Genomic DNA, 16,201 nt, shown 5'->3' with positions numbered 1-16,201 from the left:
CCCAGTACAAAAGGGGAGGAAGGGTGCACCCTACTAAGAGCGGCGCCTTGCAGAAAGCGGGTGAGCACCCACCTCGCCCAAGAACAACAGGACACGGGTTTCTCGCCATAATGGTCGTCTTTATTTGCTTTTCACCACCTTCCAATGAAAGGGCGCCGTGTAATTACGAGCCATGTGAATACGTCTTATAGGCAACAGTGTTTCCTTAAACATGAAAGGCAGCTCTAGGGAAGCTTGTGGTGGGAGAGGGCAGGACACAGAAGTTGGGTTACATGTAAGTGTGTCCTGTCGGGAAAGGACAGCGGTGCGGCCGCTGCATGTGGAGGGCGCTCTGCACACGGCTTTGCTTGCTCCCTAGCTTGCATTGTCCAGACGCGAGGAGCCGGTGTGCGCTCTTCTCAGTGGTCGGCTCGGCCTGCCGGCTCTGTGCGCCTAAGCGTCCTGGCGAGGCCAGCCCGGGGGGGAGGAAGCAAGGCCTCTGTGCTCAAGGGGAGTCCCGGGGTCGGGGTGCAAGCCCTGCTTCCCAGAAGGTGGGGAGACATGTGACAGTTGGCGATGCTACAGTAAACAGGGAGACCCGAGGGGGCCGTGGCTGTGGCCCGTTGCGCTGGGCCGCCCCCACGTCATCCCGTCCCCTCGGGTCCTGGCTCCGGGCTGGGCCGCCTTAGCCATGGTGGTCGGGCAGGGCTGTGGTCGCCGGCATCGGGTACTCCAAGGCGCCGCAGTCGTCGGTCAGGAACACCAGGTCCTGGAAAAGGGGTGCCGCGAGCGAGCTGTCACCGGGGGCGGCTGCAGGGCCGGGACACCGACGCCAGACTCCTGGCCGCCCTCGAAGACTGTCCCTTGGGGTGACAACTGCCCATCCCTTCCTCTCCCGAGGAGAGCTGGTCACGTCTGCACGTTCCCACAGAGTCTCCGGTGTTCTTTTTGCTTACTGAGTTCACTCATACGTCGGTTGAACGGAGGGACAGATGGGGAGGGAGGGGAGGAATGAATGAATGACCCTTAATTACTGAGCGAGACGACTCTGGGCCGGGCCGGGGGGATACCGAGGAGAAGGGCCAGAGCTCACCTGCAAAGGCTTTACAGCCAGAACCCCGCCCCCAGACTGTATTATTTGTGTCTTCTTCCTGTCTCCGCTGCCCCCCACCCCCACCCCACAGACCATGGGGAGCAGCAGGGAAGGAGGGGGGAAGTGGGTGTGGGGAGCAAATGCCTGACACGCCTTGGACGTAGGAGCAGACGCATTATAACTTAACCGCTGACTGAACCGCTGACTGTTAAAATCGCCCGAGGACACACCCTGGGCCGGCGTGCTGCCGGGTATCCTGCGTTGGTCCCCCTCCTGGGTTCTTAGGTCCAGGGCGTAACCACTGTGCCACCCGACACACATGGTCAAGGTGCACTGTTATCCCCCCAGTGACCCCGAGGCAGTCACTGTCTGTCCCCAGCTCCCAAGCGAGGAAACTGGCTCAGGGAGGTGAGGGGACATGCAGTCGGTGAAGCAGAAAGACAAAGACCGGACCTCAGGTGTGTCCGAGGCCGAGGCCATCCACGTCTCAGCTGCTGCTGACCTCCTGCTTCTGCCTCCGGCCCCTCCTCTGCCTGCACGAGCACGCCCAGGGCCCCTGCACAAAGTCTCCTCTGACCCGGAAGGGGACGGGGAGCTCTCTCGGATCCTGTGGCCCCTGCCCCCACTATGGCCCCGCCTGGCTCCCTGCACAGTCTGGGTCACGGGGTTGGTTAGCAGTGGGCCTGGTGGTGTCCCTGCATCAGCGTGGAGCTTGAGGAGGTGAGGCACTTGTCCCGAGTCCCCAGCACTCACCGAGGGCAACCGACCGTGGTTGAGAAAGGGCTGTGTGAGCGGGAAGCGCCCCTCAAGTTTCCTCCCATCGGCCCCACCCCTCTTAGCCCTTTCGGTGGCGTGGGGTCACTCACCCTCCTGCAGAACGAGTTCATGATGGTGTAGAGTTTCCGCACCCTCTCCTTCAGGGCGTCCACCTGGGCCACTCTCCAGCACTGGGGGGTGGCCACGAAGTCCCGCAGCTTGGCCAGCACGCAGTAGTTCTGGGAGTGGGGGCAAGGGGTCTCGTGGGGGGCTCCAGGAGCCACAGGGACGGGAGCTGGGGGCTCCTGCGACCTTCATCCGAGATCTCTCCCCCCCTCCCCCCGACCTGTGCCTCCCCCAGGCAGGCAGACCCCCCTCTTACGTGTATGTCCAGGTACAGCTTGGGCAGGTACCTCACACACGGCTCCTGCGGAGAGGGACACAGCCTGAGCCGGGGCGCCGAGGGCTCCCGGCCAGCCCTCCCACAGGACCGGCCCCCAGTGCCCGGGGACGTGAGGCCGACACGCACAGGGCTTCCGTGTCCTGTGGCCACACTGCTGCAGAACCCCATGGTCAGAGTGCATTAACTATGAGCTAGGGGACTGCCTTATGCTATACATAGCCATGCCTGTAAATATATGTAAATACGTCCATACCCATAAATATACACATGAATACGCATGTATTAAAGAGCTCCGTGGCTGTAATCTAGGTGTAGCTATATATATATATATATATAATAGGCTGTGTCAACACCAAAGTGCATGTGCAGGTGGGCTTTGATACCGCTGCGTTTTACTTTGGTGCGGGACCGATGGCCAGAGACCCAGATTCTGGTCCCGCGCCACCAGTGTGGGGTTTGTGGCACCCCAACACCTTCTTTGGGATCCCCTGTGTGACCCGGGGCAGGCCTCCTCCCATGTGACTCAGTGTCCCAGTGGTGAAGTTAGAGCTAGAATGTATAATCGCTCCTCTTCCGCCCGGCCCTGCAGCTCTGAGCCCATACACCTGTTTTACGGTTTACAGTGAGGGCCCTTTCAAAGGCGTCTGCTCTGCGCACGCAGCCCCAAGGAGTCTGTGGGTGAGCCGTGGAGCAAGGTCGCGGCAGAACGCTCTTGTTACGGAAGAATGTTAGCTTACGTGAGGCCGCCACTTCGGTGTGGAAACTGCAGAGCTGCTGTGCTGTTGGCCCCCATCCTCTCATACACATGCACTCACACATGCACACACACACTCACACATACAAGCAGACACATGTGCACACACATGCTCACACCTGCACACAGACTTCCCTACTACTGCACAAACTGGAAGCGGAAATACTCCCCCCAGGGTGTCATGTCAGCAGCCACCTCTAGGGGGCAGAATTGCAAGTAATTCTTTGTCCTTTGTGCCTTTTCCAACTGTTCTACAAACTGTGTAACTTTCGTAATTAGAAAAAGGTAAACATTATTTAACTTTTAAAAGAAAACACAAAGAAATCGTTAGGGCACCATAAACTCCACATTTGAGCAACGTTACGTTGTGTTTGAAGTGTTGACAAGTGTTAAAGAGACACTTAAATGTTACCAAAGTTTTTCATGGAGTTTGGGATTCACTTTGTTTCAACTCCGCGGTCAGCAGGCCTGGGTTCTAGTCCTGGGCGGCCCTCATCTGACTGGGGCAGCGGCTGCCACTCCCGCGGCCCCCACCAGAGCAGGCCCCCCGCTGTGCCTGCTGCATCTGTGTCCCCCTTCGAACCCTCACAGCTGCCCCGAGGGAGGGCACTCAGCCGCCCCCGCTCCCGGAGCGGGACACTGAGGTCAGGGGCTGACATTTGCCCAGGTCTCGGGTCCCACAGCAGCTGCGGGTGGAGTCCCGTTCTGGGAGCCACCCCCAGAGAACCCACTGGCCAGGGAAGAGAATTCCTCAGCCAGACCCCACTGGGAGGTTTTTCCTTCCTTTTCCATGTTTCACAGCAGACCCTCTGATATTTGCTAGCAAGCTACAAGCAGAAATTGTGAAGTCTTAGATTATGTTTCTTTGTACTTAAGAGAAAGTGCAAACCATTGGTATCGTATTTAAAAGGATGGGAATAAAACAAAAATACCTTTAAGAGTAACAATGAGCAGAAAGAGCACTTTCCTTTTTTTTTTTTTTCTTGGTTCAAAGGCACGCTTCTGGGGACGGTGTCAGGCAGAGGGGACTCACCGAGGGCTCGGTGGCCTGCAGGCTCTGGAAGTCCCGGGTGATCTGCCGGCTCAGGCCCAGCATCCTGGAGTAGCAGGTCGGGGGTGCAGGCCACACGGCGGGGGGCCCGGCCAGGAGCAGCAGCAGCAGGGGCAGCAGCCAGGGCGTCATGGTGCAGAGGGTCCTCCTGCAGCCCCAGGCCGGCTGCCCCTTTAAGCGGCTGCTTGGGGGTGGTCCTCCACGCCTCCATTTCCTGTGGGGCCCAGCCAGGCCGTAGAGCACGCCCACCTGGACACTGGATCCTTTCAGACCCTTGGTGAGAGGAGGGGCTGCCTGGGGTGGGGGGGTGCTGGGCGCCTGGAGGGCAAGCAGGGCGGTGCCCTGTGCACTTCCAACACAAGCTTCTCCCCGGTCAGGGGCTCTGCCTGCAGGGGCAGGACCCACAGAGGAGGGCGGTGGAGGACAAGAGGGAGACCAAGACGGATGAGAGACAGCCGAGGCCAGGGGTGGGCGGCCAGTCCCCTCAGACTGGGGACCGGTTATAAAGCTGGCCGATCTCCTCCAGTAGAGGCAGGGGGGTGGGGAGGGAAAGGACCAGCAGTGATGGGTTGAGCACCAGTGGACGGGGCTTGGGGTCATGCAGCTGGGTATCCACGTCCACCCCCCACTGACCAGCCGTGTCTGGGCGTCTGGAAGGCAGGCTGGCGCTGGCACCCACGGCGGGGGGTTGGGTGAGCGTTCCCCCAGCTGGCCCACGCCAGGCTCCCGGCCCAGGCCCCGCACGGAGCAGACCCACAGGCCAGGCCAGCAGCTCCCCAGACGCGCCGCTCTGTTACAGGGTGCCCTGCAGGCCGCTCTCCCACGACGGGCACAATAAGTGGTCTCCCTAGATGCTCGGTGGGACACACAGTTACTCCCCTCTGGCGTGGACCTTGGGCAGGTTTCTTTCTTCTTTTTTTTTTAAGATTTTATTTATTTATTTTTAGAGAGGGAAGGGAGGGAGAAAAAGAGAGAGAGAGAGAAACATCAATGTGCGGTTGCTGGGGGTCATGGCCTGCAACCCAGGCATGTGCCCTGACTGGGAATCGAACCTGCGATGCTTTGGTTCGCAGCCCGAGCTCAATCCACTGAGCTACACCAGCCAGGGCTTGGGGCAGGTTTCCTAACGCTTCCCTCCCTCTCCCTGTCGGTGACGTGGGAGGATGGGGGCCCCTGGCTCCGAATTCTCGGCGAGGAATACAAGGCTCTGAGCTGATGCCGCTGGGCGAACTGACGTCAGAGCTGAGGTCACCATCTCCGGTCCTCCGGCCGTCCCTGCACCACGGGGGGCCGGGTCTGCATGGGCCCTCCTGTCTGCGCAGGGGGAGGGACTCGCCTGCCTCTGCCGCAGGTGGGCCCTGCGGCTGGAGAGGAGTGTGGGCCCGGGGGCTGCCGAGACCGTGGGGCTCGCAGGGAGAAGGAGCTGCCGTGACAAGAGAGGAAGGTTCCCACTTTACACCAGGTGCCACTGCTTGGGGGTGACACCTGGCACAGGTACCCATGCGTCACTCAGGCACAGCCAACGTCTGAGCCCCCAGAAAGCCAGTGGAGCGGTGGGGTGCTTCCCGTTTCACACAGCGTGAGAGCGAGGGTCGGGGCACAGGAAGCTCCCTGAGACCGCAAGGCCAAGGAGGAGGCGGAGGAAGTCCGGGACCTGGGTCTGCCTGTCTCCGCAGCCTCGGCCGCTGCGGGAGGGGCAGGATGGGGCCTGGGCTGGCCGCACACCCCAGGACAAACAGCCAAAGGTGGGGACCAGCGGGGTGAGTGGAAGGACCGCGGTGGCCGGGCACGGCGTGGCTCTGGGTCTGCCGCAGGGGTGGAGCCCTGGCTGCTGCCACTGCCCCTGCCCCGTGGGCCTGGCCCCGGGACCTCTCCCTGTCCACAAACGGTGGTGTCACCCGGACCATGCCAGTGGTCCCCTCCAGCCCCGCCGCTCCGTTTATCTGGTTTTCTGGTGTTGTGGCCCTGGGCAGGGATCGCGGTCACACCTCCCTGTTTTGCAGGTGTGTGTTCTCTATGCACCGTTAGCGAGGTGACCTGGGGACCGTCTCCTGGGCACCCTCTCGGACGGGGCAGAACGGGAGGGACAAGCGGTGAACACGGAGGTTCTTTCTGGATGAAGGAGTCCCCTCACTCCCTCTGTGGGGGAGCCTGGGGCGTCACCCAGCCAGGGCCCCCAGGTCCCCCGGGAGATGCACCGGGGCCCCTGGACGTGCTCGTGGGGAGAGGGTCACACTGGGGACAGGGAAGGAAAACAGGCCCCAGCACCCAAACAAGCCCCTGGACCGGTCAGATCCGGGACCCAGGGACGCCTTTGACCTTGAGCGAATGTGTCTCCGAGAGATCTGACCTCGTCCCACTCAGGACACCGCGAGTGGGTGTCCGTGGGCTCCCTGGGCAAACCAGAGCACCAGACACAGAGCTGAGGGGATTCTGTCGTCTCCCTCACCTGCCCAGGCTCCTTTCCTCTCAGTTCATCAGCACCCAGCACCCAGCCGGGCAGAGCGGATGCCCGGAAGGCTTTGTTATTTAATCAACCCTGTGGCCGTTAATCTTGTTACCCAGAGCCAGGCGCAGCCACTGAAAACCCACAGGATGCAGCCCGAGCCAGCCCCACACTGGCTGCCTTCCCGACCCTGCCTGGGAGCGGGCGGCTCTGGAGAACCCCTGTCTGCGCTCACAAAGGTCAACTTTGCCTCCCCCCCGACCCCACCCCTGCCCCGAACCCCCTCCCCCTTCCTCTGCCCCTGCAGGGTCAGGCTGCTCTGTTCAGGGTGTGGGTGTCAAACATCCAGGGGGAAGTCCCCACAGACTAGAGCCTTCGTCTTCTCCCAAAGGCTCTGCCACCCCCCAGGTCTGATCCGCAGCCTGGGCCCACGTGCGTGGGGCCGTGTGGGGCCGCGTGGGGCCGCCGGAAGTCCGGAGAGCCCGCCCACCAGCGCTCAGGAGCGAGCAGGGGAGCGGTTCTCAGTTCCACAGCAGCATTTTCTTCCAGTGGATCCTGTGTTCGTTCTTGGACACACGGCTACGGTTCGGAGAGTCTCCTGGATGGCCGGTGGGGACAAGCCACGCGACAGGTGGGGGTCCCGTCCTCGCAGGACAGGAAGCGGGCGACTAACTCTGGAAACGCACGGGTGCGTGCTGCGCCTGCGCCTGCGCCTGCGCCTGCGCCTGCGGGGCTCCCCCCGGGTGGGGGCGGGGCGGACAGGGGTGGGGCGGTGCTTTGCTGCCGGAGGAAGAGGCCACGAGCCACGGCATGCAGGTGCCCCTGGAAGCCAGGAGGGACGAGGACAAGGGTCCTCCCCTGGAGCCTCCAGAGGACCCGGCCCTGCCCGCACCTTGACTTCAGCCCAAGGCGGCTCGTGGACATCCGGCCTCCTGGAGGACAAGACAGAACAAATGTTTATTGCTTTAAGCTGCCCAGTTTCTGGTGATTCGTCGCCGCTGCTTTAGCGCACTAATGCCCCCCTCTCTGGGGCTCCGAAGAACGACAGGGATTGAGGCTGCGAGGAACTGGGCGGTGAGCCGCGTGGACCCACCTGGTGCCCGTGCTCCCTGACAGCCCCACCCCGTCCAGCGCTCACCGGAGTCTGCTCACGTGCACCAGGGCCATTGTCCCCCAAGGCCGCCCTCCGGACTCCGGCAGCCCTGACTCCCACAGATGCGTCCCAAGGGGGAGGTGGGATGCGGCGACCACTCCTCCCCAGCCGTGGCCTAAGCCCTCTTCCACAGGACAGGTCCGTGGGGACGCCAAAAGACCACTGTCATTCCTCACCCTGCCCCCCCCAGCCGCCCCGCCCACCCCCTGGGTGAAACAGGCTCTGCTGTCTTTCAGGCCACACGTCCCCGTTTCCTGCACCTCCTTCCACACACGGGAAGTGGCTTCAGGACCCTGTCCCATGGGGTCGAGTCCCATGTAACGCCTCCCTGCCTGGGGTGCCGTCCCCTCCCAGTGCCCAGTCTGGGAGCCTCAGAGGTCCACCGGGCCACCTCGGGTCCTTCCCTGCTTCCCTGCGGCCCGTGGCACAGCCCGAGGTTTGCGGCTGGGTCCCCACCGGGGGCTCCGCTCTCAGCCGTCTCGCGCCGTCCCGGCCTGCACTCTGACCCCGGGGACCACGATGACAGCGGTGACCGCTGGCTCTGGAAGTGCCGCCTTGCTCTGAGCCTGTGCAAGTATTAGCACGTCGACTCTATGACCGTCATTTCAGGGCAACGAGGTTCAGTGACTTGCTCCACAGCAACCCGAAGGGTCCGTAGTGACCACCCAAGTGGCCTTGACTTTCACACAGGCTGTTTTCTCTGGTTCTGCTGCTTTGGCGGAGCCCGAAGGGACATACATACCATCCGCTCCAGCTTTTTTAAAAAAAAAAATATTTTATTATTTATTTTTAGAGAGGGAAGGGAGGGAGAAAGAGAGAGAGAGAGAGAGAGAGAGAGAGAAACATCAATGTGCGGTTGCTGGGCGCTGTGGCCTGCAACCCAGGCATGTGCCCTGGCTGGGAATCGAACCTGCAATGCTTTGGTTCACAGCCCGCACTCAATCCACTGAGCTATGCCAGCCAGGGCTCCTTCGTTCCATTTTAAAGCCGGGCCCCTGTGTGGCCACAAAGTGGTGGCCAGTACCGTCCAGGACACCTGCTATCTCATCCCCGTCCAGAGAGGTAACGTCTCGCCGACCCCTGGAGAGAGTCCTGAGCTCCGTGCCGGGAGGAGCAGACCCCACCCGCAGCTGTCCTGTGACCTAGTGAGCATTTCCATAGCCTGGGACTCTTCTTTAGCATTTCTAGACAAAGACCATTTACCCTGTTCTTTGTGGCGGTTCAGACTGGCAGGTTCCAACGAGTGATGCAGCCTCTGGAGAAGTACTCCCTGTTCCCAGCCCCAGGGCGTTATGGGAAATTCCCAAGCAGACCACAGGAAACAGGAACCGCTGTTTTCCCGGGCCCTGGCTACCTGGCTCAAACGCGGGATCCCACCTTTCCCGAGCGGCCCCTGTGTTCCTGTCCTGCGCGTGCTTGGCCGGCCTCAGGTCTCCTTGGTGGCCTGGTGTCCAGCCAGTAACTGTCTTTGCCAACGGCTGGGAGAGCCCAGCGGCAGCGTCTGTTCTGAGGAAAACATCCCCCCAGACAGACATAGAGTCTGAGATGCTAACGTCAGCGCCTGGCGTGGGAGGCCACCTCGGGGTCCCTGCCCGCCCGCCCGCCTGCTCTCCGAGGTCAGAGTGCAGGAGCCAGGGCTGCGGGTGCCTCCCGGCCCAGCGCTCCCAGCCGGCGGGTGCTGGAGGGCTGGGGGCTCAGCCCCTCGCGGGACCGTTGCCTCTGGAGTTCCTGTCGACCTCCGTGCTCCTTCGGTGAAGAGCCGCGTGCCCGCCCCGGTTATGTGTGTGTCTGAGCTCGTTCCTCGCGCTGTTGGCCAAGCCCCACGGAAAGTTGGCCCGCGGGGCCCGGAGGGCAGGGCTGAAAACAAACACTGACGTTGCCCTTGGCTTTGGGACAGCGGTTATGAAAAGGACCCCATGTTCTGGAATAGAGACCCTTCTGTGAAGTCTCAATACCCGGATTCAACATGTAATGAGCTGCAGCGTGCAGCACACGGCCCCCAGACGTGTTCCCCGGGTCTGTCTGTGCAGAAAGGACCCAGAGAAAGTCTGCCCGGAAGAGTTCTGACTTGGCTCAGCGGAAACAGCACAGGCTTGGGCGTCATGCCGGCTTAGGTCTCCACCTCACGTGTGTGTGTTTTATTAAGTTTATTTTTTTAGTTACAGTTGACAAACAATGTTAATTAGTTTCAGGGGTACAACATGGTGGTTAGACATTAGACATTCATATACTCGCGCATTACCAAGTGATCCCCGGAGAAGTCCAGGGCCGTGTGGCCCCGCAGTGGTTACAATGTCATGACTATTCCCCGAGCTGTACTTCGCTGCTGCAGCTGTTTTTACGACTGGCAATTTGTACTTAATCCCTCTCACTTCTGCGCTGACGGGACTGTGCAGACATTGTCGTAAGGTTTGTTACGTTTTTCTCCGAGGCGTGGGGCTCAGACCATGTACTGCTCAGACTTTTTGTGAAGATGAAATAAACATGAAACAGCTGGAGTGACTTTGGGAGCTGTGGTTTTCAATTTTTTAATCTTTTCTTTTTCTTCCTTTTTTTTTTTCCCTGGTTATAGACTTTGTTTCTTAACTGCATCTTAGGCCAATACTTACCCTCTCCCCACCCCCGCCCCCCATATGGTAATGGGTAGATGTCCCAGGATGGACCAATGGGCACCTTCCCTGGGGTTGATGGATGGATACAGGAGAAAGTGGCTGTCCAGTCCCACCAGTGCTGCTGCGTGGTTGCCAGGGGTGTGTCCCCGCCCCTGGAGCGGGTCTGTCTGTGGAGGGGCAGGCAGGGCCCCTGGCGAACAGGGCTGGGGCACATTGGCGGAGCTGGGAGGGAGTCGGAGGAGTGGCTGGATGGAGCTGCGGCTCTCGTCCCAGCCCTGGGGACCAGGGCCTGAAATTCCCCCCTCGGACTCTGCAAGCTGCCCTGGGGTCCCTTCCAGCAGCGAGTTCATGTTTCCTTTCGGCCGGAGCGGGTGTCAGCGGTTCCTTCTCACTCTGGCAAATGAAGCCATGAGCCAGTTACGGCTCCTGATCTATGAAAAGTTCACACTTCAGTTTCCTTCTTCACTGATCACGTTTTTTTTATCCCCACCGAGGACTTGCTCATTGATTTTAGAGAGAGGGGAAGGGAGAGAGAGGGGAAGGGAGAGAGAGAAGAAAAAAACATTGATGTGAGAGAGAAACATCGATCGGTTGCCTCTTGTACGCACCCCATCAGGGGACCGAACCCTCAACCTCCGCACGTGCCCTGACTGGGGATCGAACCCATAACCTTTGGGTGTGGGGGACATCGCCCCAGCCAATCAAGCCACCCCTTGGACGATCCGATCGCTCTCACAATGAAAGATGATCCGTTTCTTCTTGTGTGATGTGACAGGCATTTCTAGAGCTATCTATCACTGCCCTGTGCCTACAGGAGAATGATTTTATTGGGATGAAATACACGTAAGATGAATTTTTTTTGCCATTTTTAAGTCTCCAGTTTAGTCACTTCAGGCACATTCACACACCTGTGCAGCGGTCACCTCCATCTTCCCAAACCAGAGCTCGGTCCCCGTGAAACACCACCTCCCCCGCGCCCCTGCCCCGGCCCCTGGCACCCTCCGCTCTGCTTTTCCCGAGGGGCCAGCTGGGTTCGGGGACCGACGCACACCAGAGAGCGAAGGTCGGGGCTCGCATCCAGCAGCTCCGCGCCTTTCTAGCTGTGTGACTCTCCCTGCGTCCGCATCTGTAAGGCGGGAACCACACCGCTACCCCCGCCCAGGACCCAGAGGGCCTCAGACGGTCATTATGTGAAGCCCTCAGATCGGCCACGGCCAGGCTGGGTAAGAATCGTGGGTTATTATTAATTCTGTGACTTCCAGCCCCAGAAACACAGCTGCCGGCCTCAGCCCCCAACACACACCTGCACACTGGCCCCCGGGGGGGCTCGGCGTGGGCAGTGGCGCTGGGGCCTGCCCCCTCTGTCCCCAGGAACCAGCCCAGCACTCAGGGCCCGGTAGGATGGAGCGGGTCAGCGGCATGAGCGGGCACAGGAGGCCCGGCTGCCTTTCCTTTCTTGCTCCCCTCGGGGCCCAGCACCCAGCACACGCACTCACACAGGCACCCGGAGGGTCCCGGTCCCCCAGCCTGCTTCCCGCCCAGGGCCAGGGACTCCAGCTCCTGCAAAGTCTGGGCCTCCCCACTTGGGAGGGACTGGGAGCCGTTTCTGGTTGGCCGGGGAGCCGGCCCGCCGCGCCCAGGGCAGGAAGCGGCGAGAATAACCCCGCCTGGCGGAAAGCAGTGCGGCCTCTTCGGGACCCGTGTCGGAACCTGGCTCAGCCTCTCCACGTGGCTGGGCACGGTAAGCCATGTCAAGTGTGACCTCCCCATGTTTTTCTTTATCTCTGGATAGTCCCTTTTCTCCTGCCCAAGGAGGCTCTGGTTTAGGAAGTGGGGCTCGCCTAGGGCCTGCAGTCAGGAAGGTGAGGGCCACGGGAACGTTTGTTGAGCCTCTGGGATCACCTGTCTCAGAACGTTCTCTCTTCACGACTGGCTCCAGAGATGAGGGTCAGTGCCCCTCACACCGGGTGCTCTCAGGCTCAAAGGGGGCGCCTCTCCCGCCAAGGTCACGCTGCTGGTGACGGGCAGGCTCGCTGGCGATGAACCCTAGGTCTTGCTGATGGCGGAGCCAGTGCTTCGTGGTGCAAATGTCCCAGGAGCATCCTCGAGGGGGTGGTGGGGGCTGGCCCGCCGGGTGCACTGACTCTCACACGGGCGGTGTTCACTTACACGGACTTTCCAAAGGCCTGGGGAATTCTGTGAATCGAGCTAAATTCTCTGTTGCATGGGAAGCAGAAGACCCCCTAAGCATAATACAGCATCCTGCCATCGAACCATTTCAAAACGAAGGAAAGAAGTCACAGAAGGAGGAGAGTGAGGAACATCGCACGGGTCTCCAGGCTGGTGGTGCACCCGTAGATTTCACACAATGTTACCTGGCTCTTCCGATCTCCACCTCCACCCCCAGGAGCTGGGGACTGTTACTTAGTTGCTTATTCATTTGCTCCGCAGAAATTTGTGAAGTAACAACTGTGTCTCTTACAGCTTCGCATTTAGTCTTTAGAAGATGAACCAGAAAAGTGTGGACATTAATCAAGTCTTTCTCACTGCCTGCTCGGTGATAATAATAACCTTTTATACTCGGGCGTCACATGCATCATTTCCCCTGTGTAATGGTGCCTGGGTTTCTGACCTCACTGTCCCTGGCCTGGGCCGCTGTTCCCTGCTCGGAGCCCCACTGGTGCCAGGCTCATCCCTTCCCTGACAAGGCGTGTTCGGGCCCCGGGCAAGACGAGCGGCCCCTGCCGTGTCCTCCCGTGGACTCCTGTGCTCCCCCGTCCTGCTGTTAGTCACACGTCCTCGCTTGTTTGCCGTTCTTCCCTCTGAGTGTCTTCTCCGTAGCTCCCAGCTGGGTCCCGAGCACCCTGCGCAGCGACTGGCGCCGGAAATGTTCCACGCGCCCCCCTCCTCCGGAGCGTTTGATGAACGAACGGCAGGACAGACCCACGTCACCAGCAGCGTTCACAAGCTCTGCGGTCCTGCGGGGCTTCCCGCCACGGCTTTCTCATCTCCACGGCTGGCGGCGTGATCTTGTTCTTTTTGTGTGTGGGTGTGTGTGCGCCTGATGCTTTTGCAAAAATTGATCTGCACACTTTAAAAAACAGCTTTGCCTGTAGTGCCCGTGTCTGGTGTTTTACAGAGAAATCTGCACGCCTCCGGCTTGGTGTTATCTTTTGGAAAGAAGGGAAACAAAGCTACCCTCATCCTCATGCTCATTCAGCTGATTCTTACACTGGTCTCGGGGTCTGTGCCAGGCCCTACCGTCCCACGTGGGTTCTGGGTGCGTTTCCGTGGTAGCCCCGGCGCGGAGGCCCTGCAGTGAGGTCAGAGCAAGAGGCGGGACACACTTTCCCCTGTTGGTGTCTGCTTGACCCCCTACCGACCACCAGTGACCTCCTTCAAATGCTGCTAAAAATGTGCTTTTATGGTGAGGTGTAAATTTGATCACAGAATCCCAGAAGCACCTGCACAGTCGTCTGAGAACGCCTCCCCCGTTTACAGACCCCGCTGGGGAGGCATTTAGCGTGCAGCGGGGCACTTGGCATTCGGAGCCCCATGGCCCCTCGGGGCATGCTGCAGTGTTTTACAGCCAAGTGCTTTCATCCCATCATGCACTGCGAGCGCCGCCCATGTCCTTCATTCCAGCGCCCAGCAGGGCCCACCTCCCGGGAGGTCTCAGCACAGGTTCTCTGAGGAAGTGACTAGATGAATCAGTCTCCGGGACTTACTGCTCGCATTGGAAAATGGAAAGGTAGTCTTTATGGGGTGGTTAAAGTGATTCGCTTTTGCAACATGCTTCTTGTTCTACTCGGCCTCTAGTGATTGCGCAGCGAATGGGTAAATGGTGACTAGTGTTCTCCGTCCTGGTAGGGGCTGGAGGAGGAACTGGGGTGTCGTGCAGAAAGGAGGAGGGAGTTAGCAAAGGGGGACAACACACTCAGCGATGCTTCCTTCCCCAGTGTCTTGGGTGACCCGTCGGCATGCGTGGCATCTAACCAGGGGCCGTCCTGTGGGTGCAGGAGGGTAGCGATGGTCAGCGTCTCCCACGCTGGTGCCTAGACGCAGTGGCACCATGTTGCAGCCTGTTCAGTGTGTGTATGTATACTCAGGGCTCCTGGTGGCACCAGGCTCTGGGCATCCCAGGGGCCGTGTCGGCTAACAGACACCCTTAACAGTTCCCTCTCATGCTTCTGTGACCTGGGAGTCACTCTGCTCTCGGCAGCAGAGAATGTGATTGTGCACTTGTGGGCAGGTGTTGTTCTCTCATGTGTAACCAACACCATTTCTGCCTTTATCCAAGGTCTGAGTAAGTGAAACATTACATGCTAACGCCGTCTGGAAGCAGCTGGATGTGATGAGTGTTTTCCCCATGGAATACCCAGTACTCAGCACAGTGCCTGGAACGTAGTAGGTGCTTGATAAATAGTGGTTGAAAAATGCTACAGCCATCACACCTTAACTGGTAATCACCGTCATCACCACCCTATTTCAGGCCCCATGGGGTTCTGATCATGCAAATTGGGTCCGGGTGGAACCACCTGTGCATTCAGAACAGGAGCTCCACCCTGGCCAGCCAGATCGGGCCATGGCGATGCTTCCCCATCCCGGGGGTCCTGAAATCAAGGGGACCCGAGCAGGTAGGACCAGGTTCCGCCAGCAACGATGCACATGTGGATGGAAAACTAGAGCTCGCGCTGCTGACATTCGGAGGCGAGTGCTTCCAAAATTCCCATTGCCGTCCCAGAATGCTGTGCTGCAGTCACGCACTAGACACCGAGGCAAAGGCGGCGCTGTACATCGCATGCCTCAGCTCTCTGGCAACAGTGTGAATGGATCCCGTTGAAGTTGGAGTTGTAATGGATTAGAGTGAAGGCTCCCAGTGTCGACACAATTGACATCTTGGGACAGATATTTCCTTGTTGTGGAGGGCTGTCCCACGTATTATAAAATATTCTAGCAACAGCCCTGGTCTCTGTCCACCAGATGCCGGCAACACCTCCGGGCAGAGGAACAGTCCTCATGCTCCAGAATCGGCCTCCCCTCGCAAGCATGGGGCCACTGGCGGGCGGCAGGAGCTCCGCTGGGCACTCGGATTTGGAGTTCACGCACGGCTGTGGGGCAGGAAACGTGGTCCCCGCTCTACAGATGGGGGACACTGAAGGGCAATGACTCGCCCAAACCACAGGGCTGATTACCGAACGGGCGGTCGGTCCAACGGCCAGTGCGGGGCTCAGACCACAGCCAGCTCTTCCCCCTCCCCGGCTGGGACGCTGACCCCTGCAGAGCCCCCCAGGTTCGTGGCTGACCAATGCCAGTTGCTCTGCAGGTGCAGGGAGCGGACTGAGACTGAGGAGGAGGCCCCGAGGACTCTGAGAGCCGGCTCTCACAGACGAACTTCCCCAGAGCAAAGCAGCGAAGGTAAAGAGAGTTCTATCCTGGAGACCAGCTCCCTCCGGGACTCAACAATCCACATCGCCAGGTGGTAGCCTCCACTCAGCCCAAAATGCTTTTGCTCACCAGCGCTCCGCCCGCTGGTGTGCGAGGGTTGCGTGAGGACGGGTGTGTTTCCCTGCCCACGGGTGCCCAGCATGCGGTGAGCACATGTTTGTTGAGTGACTGAATGAATGACTAGGGAGGGTGCTAGGGAGGTGTCTGTTAGAAACCTCCCCCTTTGTTTGGTGAACACGCGGCCGAGACGCACCAGTCACCACGGCGCTGCTCCCAGGTGACCCTCAGTTCTGAGGGGCAACGTGACGGGTCTTAGGTTTGGAAGCACACGTAGACATGACCTCACCCACAGCCGACCTGGCTGGTGAATCAGCCCCATGTACTCCGGCCTGGGGAACCCCTTCACCCATTCATCTGTTTGTCCCGCCCTCCGTTTTTGCCAGAGGTCTGCTATGAGCCTGTGCTGTTCCGGAAGCTGGGGGTGGGAGGGGGAGGAGGACGACCTT

General features: G+C 59.9%; 1 protein-coding gene across 1 annotated transcript; it reads right to left on the bottom strand.

The window, feature by feature from the left end:
- Nucleotides 1-248: 248 nt before the first annotated feature.
- On the bottom strand, nucleotides 249-4,247 carry CYTL1 (cytokine like 1). Its single transcript, XM_045834539.1, is given in 5 exon segments — nucleotides 249-748; nucleotides 1,939-2,067; nucleotides 2,211-2,255; nucleotides 4,019-4,198; nucleotides 4,200-4,247. Coding segments are annotated over 5 exon segments (486 nt in total). The 3' UTR covers nucleotides 249-664.
- Nucleotides 4,248-16,201: the final 11,954 nt, after the last annotated feature.

This window comes from Phyllostomus hastatus, unplaced genomic scaffold, assembly GCF_019186645.2.
Source record: "Phyllostomus hastatus isolate PE091 unplaced genomic scaffold, TTU_PhHast_1.1 phas_contig_196, whole genome shotgun sequence".
Taxonomy (NCBI): Eukaryota; Metazoa; Chordata; class Mammalia; order Chiroptera; family Phyllostomidae; genus Phyllostomus; species Phyllostomus hastatus.
The sequence above is the reverse complement of the archived record's forward strand: the minus strand, read 5'-3'. Positions and strand labels throughout refer to the sequence as shown.